We start from the raw sequence: 5,275 nt of genomic DNA, 5'->3' as shown, positions 1-5,275 counted from the left end.
ACGCGCCAGGGCCTCGTCGCGGGCCTCCTCCCCCCTCCCGCCAGCCAGGTGCCCAGGTCGCAGCCGCCGCTGTGAGTCGCGTCGGGGGGCCAGCTCGTCGATGGCCGATGCCTTCGCCGCAGCTGCTCACCGATGTCGAGTAGTCGGCCGAGCGCCGATCCCTAGCCCGAGCGAGCGAGCGACCCGCTGCCCCGCTGCCGCCACCCAGCCTCCTCGCACCGACTTTCACGCACGGGAGGTGAGGCGCCCAACGGCCAGTTACCACCTTAATTGGCGACCCGCTTCCTTCCCAGTCCGCCGTCCGACCGACCTTATTCGTAGTCATCCTCGGGGGGGGCTCCTTGACCGACTGGCTGACGACTCGCTGCTTAGTTCGCGCGCGGTCGATTCGACCTCGCGCCCCTCGGCGCTATTTGAGGCTAAGTGCGCTGAAAGGTACACACGGACCGCCTGCTAATGATGATGATGTTGTTGTTGTTGTTGTTGTTGTTGTTGTTGTTGTTGTTGTTGCTGCTGATGCTGGTGCTCTTGCTGCTCCTATTGTTCGGCATTGGGTGCTTCGGCATGGCTTTAGAACTTTAGTCGTCGCCAGCCGTGATCAGCTTCTTCAGTGCCAAAGGACTTTTACAAAATTCATCCGGGGAACAGCTGCTCGTGTTTCGCGAGGGCGCCTCTTGTCACCTGGATATATATTACATACTACGAAGCTCTTTCCCAATCTCTCTCCTTGCTGCCGCCGCCGTCGCCACCTCTTCCTCCTCATCCTACTCATCCTACTCCACCACCACGACCACCGCCCCCCCCCCATCTCCCCCCCCCCCTCGCTCATCCGGATCCCCCGCCCTCCCCGTACCACATTCTCTACCTCTCTCTATCTATCTACATCTACCTATCTACGTCTATCTATTTACGTCTATCTATCTACCTACGACCATCTACCTACGTCTCTCTCACTCTCGTTCACCCCCCTCCCTGACTGCCTGCCCCCCTCCCTCCCTCCCTCCCTCCCTCCTTTCCTCCCTCCCTCCTTCCCACCTATCTCTCGAATTTTCGTTTCCTCTTCTTCTTTCCCTGAACCTTGTTTTTGCTTTTACTTTGGCCCTTGCCACGAATTCCTACGGCCACGCTACTCCACACGGAATTTTCCCATTCTACAAAAATTTTTTTTTTGTGTTTCTCCAGAATGTCGGTCCAAAGCGGAGGACATCGGCTGCGTTTATCAACGCTCAATGAGCAGTTGACATGTAAACTGTGTGGTGGATATTACATAGATGCCACAACTATTATTGAGTGCCTACATTCATGTAAGATACTTATCCAGTCATTTTATTTACTCGCATTATTTCATACCTCCATCCTTCTAACAGTCGCCTTTCTTTCAAAGTTTGTAAAAGTTGCATCGTCAAGTATTTGGAAAACAACAAATTTTGCCCCATTTGCGATGCCCAAGTACACAAAAATAAACCTTTGTTGAACATTAGACCGGATCGAACGCTACAAGATATTGTTTACAAATTAGTACCTGGTTGCTACCAAAGTAAGTAGTGTCCTCCATTATCCATAGCCTAAAGTCTATAATAATTGCTTTGCTTGTCACGCCACTTATTAATTACTTTATTTACATTATCATTGGTCAATTCGAGCGCATACCTATCTTTATGTTCTGCAGATGAGATGCGGTTTCGAAAAGAGTTTTATGCTAAGCATCCGGACGAAAAGAATGGCGTATCTTCGCTGGAAGCGCTCGGAGAACCCGTCGAAAGTTATATTTACTCTCCCGACGAGTCGTTGAGTTTATCTTTAGAGTATTATAGTCCGAAAGCTATAGACGATGCCGAAGATGACAAAGAGATGGTATTAAAACATTTACCAAGAAGGTATCTTCGATGTCCAGCTGCGGTGACAGTTTTCCATCTTCAAAAATTAATAAGGGCAAAGTATGGTTTAAGTGAAGCCCACAGAGTTGATATAATGTATAAAGAAGAGCCTTTATGCGCTAGTTATACATTAATGGACATCATGTATATTTATCACTGGAGAAGAGTAAGTCAATGTTTTCGTTTGTTTTCTAGTGTAGAATCCTTTTGTTGTTTCATTTAAAATATTTACTGCATAACCCTTTTGTCGTTAATTATTTGGCACCGACAGCTTGGCTATTAATTAATCGTTCTATAAGATAACCTATTAGGGAACAAGTGTAAACATAAAATTTGAAATATTGTTTTACACTAAATTTTGTTCAAGTTAAATTTGCATTAAGAATACTATTAAAATAGTTCATTACTCTGTAAAATATGCTTTCGCATGCTTTTAATACGGTTAATCTTAACGATTCAAAGATACTCATATCCAGTAATGTTTTAAATGCGTAAACAAAATCATTTTTGTTCGTCACGATGAAATATAATTGTAAAATTGCTCGTGCTATTTGGAACGATGAATCGTGTCGATATTTTTGCTAAAGTTAGAATATTTGCTTGTGCATATGTTGTTTGTGAAACTAATGTCAAAGTTATCGCACCGCTGAAATTAATTTAAATGTTTGCTTATTAGCTGGTCCTCGATTAATCGAAAGATGCTGATATTCAGATACGACCTATAATTATCATAATAATAATCATAATAATCAGCTTATTATGTCAGCGCTCAGTAGTAGTAGTAGTAGTAGTAGTAGTATTAGTAGTAGTAGTAGTAGTATTAGTATTAGTAGTAGTAGTAGCAGTAGCAGTAGCAGTTGCAGTAGCAGTAGCGGTAGCAGTAGCAGCGGTATTGTAATATAGAATTTATTTAAGCCTAAAGCCATCGATCTTTCGACAGAGGAATATTAATTACAATAACATAATTAATTATATTATTTATATTACTTTCTAGAAAGTTCCACTTCATCTAAGCTACCGAATATTCGAATCGGCTTCGAAGCGTATAAAATTGTCAGAAGATAACGACGAATTCAAACGATCCCTATTCAATAGTAACATGGAACTGGAATCAAAAGATGATGAGCAGTCAATAAAACGCGAGTGGAAAGAAGTCCAACTGAAGATATCAGAAACTGGGGTGATGAGCGTTACGGATATATCGAATTTAGATACAAAAAAGAGTACAAAAGTCAATGAGATTAATCAACAGAGTAGCCTGGAACAGGCCTCCTTGAATAATTACAATGTAAATAAGACAATTGCGAAGGCAGAGGATAAAGACACTTTAAAATCTTGTACAGCATTATCGAAAACTAAAAAGGCGTATCAAGAGAATTTGAGTAAGAAGGGCGAACAGAAATTTGAAGAGAAGTCGAGTGCTTTATCGTCGTTAAGTGCAATTCCAAATGCCCAGAGTAATTTAAAAAGCGAGGAAATGGAATTGAAATCGATCGATCAACACGATTTGTCGAGCGAGCTTTTAAGAACTGGGAGTGACAAGTGCGAAAGCAATTGTCCGAAAGTGACAAGCGACCGTCCTAACCAAACGACGAATATCGGTGACAAGGGCCAGACCCAAAATATAAAGCACCAGAAGCACCCGCAAGAGAGAATAAAACTCGAATTGGCCAACGTGCCGGATAGGCGCTCGGACTTTAAGCAACATTTAACGGCAAACAACTTTATCAACAGCGACGTCGTCAAAGCCGATTTAATCTTAAAGTACGGCACAAAGTCCAGCGACGTTAAAATAACGCCCAGTGCCGGCTCCAAGATAAACGCGCTCAGCGCCAAGTTGCAGTTTCAGCCAAAGGTCGGTCAAGTCAACAATACATACTCAAAAAAGTCGACGACAACGATGACGCCGATGACGACGACGATGGCGACGACGATGGCAACGACGTTCAACAATACATACTCAAAAAAGTCGACGACGATGGCGACGACGATGGCGACGACGATGGCGACGACGATGGCGGCGACGATGGCGGCGACGACGACGACGACGACGACGACGACGACGACGACGACGACGACGACGACGACGACGACGACGACGACGACGACGACGACGACGACGACGACGACGACGACGACGACGACGACGACGACGACGACGACGACGACGACGACGACGACGACGACGACGACGACGACGACGACGACGACGACGACGACGACGACGACGACGACGACGACGACGACGACGACGACGACGACGACGACGACGACGACGACGACGACGACGACGACGACGACGACGACGACGACGACGACGACGACGACGACGACGACGACGACGACGACGACGACGACGACGACGACGACGACGACGACGACGACGACGACGACGACGACGACGACGACGACGACGACGACGACGACGACGACGACGACGACGACGACGACGACGACGACGACGACGACGACGACGACGACGACGACGACGACGACGACGACGACGACGACGACGACGACGACGACGACGACGACGACGACGACGACGACGACGACGACGACGACGACGACGACGACGACGACGACAGCGACAGCGACAACGACGACGACGACAACAATGACGACAACGACGACGATGATGATGGAGAGAAAGTCGATGGCCTCCTTGGCTCCAACGAAAGCTACGACGGAGCCGCGTATACTAAAGGCCAGTCCGAAGTCCGAGTCGAAGGTATCGCAGGAGGCCCTTGTCAACAGTCCGATCGATCAGACCAAACCAATGCCAGGATCCTTGGTTGCCCCATCCCTCATCAGCGCCCCAACTTCCTACGTGCAACGTAATCTAACGACAGGGGCACTAAACGTCACGAACGACGGCAGATGCGGTCACTTGGCGAGCCCTTGCGGTCAGCGCCAGCAGATTCCCAGTGCGCCGACGAGCGAGAGTCTGGCCTCAATCGGGCTGCATGTGTCGACAACGATACCCAGTCAACCGGTTCTCAATGCCTGGATGGCCGAGCGCGGCGCCACCCTCGGTAACGCCAAGGTCACCTCGGGCAAGGGCCTCAACCCCGAACAGCAATTACGCTCGCTCTCGGGCATGCCTCAAATTGGCAAGAACATCGTCTGCTCGACGACATCCGGGAGCGGTCCGGCATCGGCGATGGGTCGCTTCAACATCCAGACACCTTCGATGAGCATATATTCCATCACGACGTCGACGAAGAACAACGTGTATACGAACGCGGCACACGGTTACGGCAGCCCCATCAAGCAGTCGGGCGTTAAGTCGGGCCTCGAGGTGACGAGCGTCTACCCGGTACCGCCCTGCCCGGACGCCATACCTATATCACTTATGAAGCCGGCGAACGCGCGTAAGGACGCGGCCTCCAAGGGCA

At 48.6% G+C, this 5,275-nt stretch overlaps 1 protein-coding gene across 1 annotated transcript in view; it reads left to right on the top strand.

Moving 5' to 3' along the window:
- The window catches only part of LOC105359974 (polycomb group protein Psc), a 9,141-nt gene continuing 3,866 nt past the window's right edge, over window positions 1-5,275 (top strand). Inside the window, 6 exon segments of the mRNA XM_011496744.1 lie at window positions 1-435; window positions 1,183-1,304; window positions 1,385-1,537; window positions 1,670-2,043; window positions 2,872-3,906; window positions 4,585-5,274. Of these exon segments, the coding sequence (XP_011495046.1) occupies window positions 101-435; window positions 1,183-1,304; window positions 1,385-1,537; window positions 1,670-2,043; window positions 2,872-3,906; window positions 4,585-5,274 (2,709 nt within the window). The 5' untranslated portion in view covers window positions 1-100.

The sequence above is a fragment of the Ceratosolen solmsi genome, unplaced genomic scaffold, assembly GCF_000503995.2.
Source record: "Ceratosolen solmsi marchali unplaced genomic scaffold, CerSol_1.0 scaffold29, whole genome shotgun sequence".
In the NCBI taxonomy this organism is placed as follows: Eukaryota; Metazoa; Arthropoda; class Insecta; order Hymenoptera; family Agaonidae; genus Ceratosolen; species Ceratosolen solmsi.
Note: the sequence above shows the minus strand (reverse complement) of the source record. Positions and strands in the feature narration are given on the sequence as shown.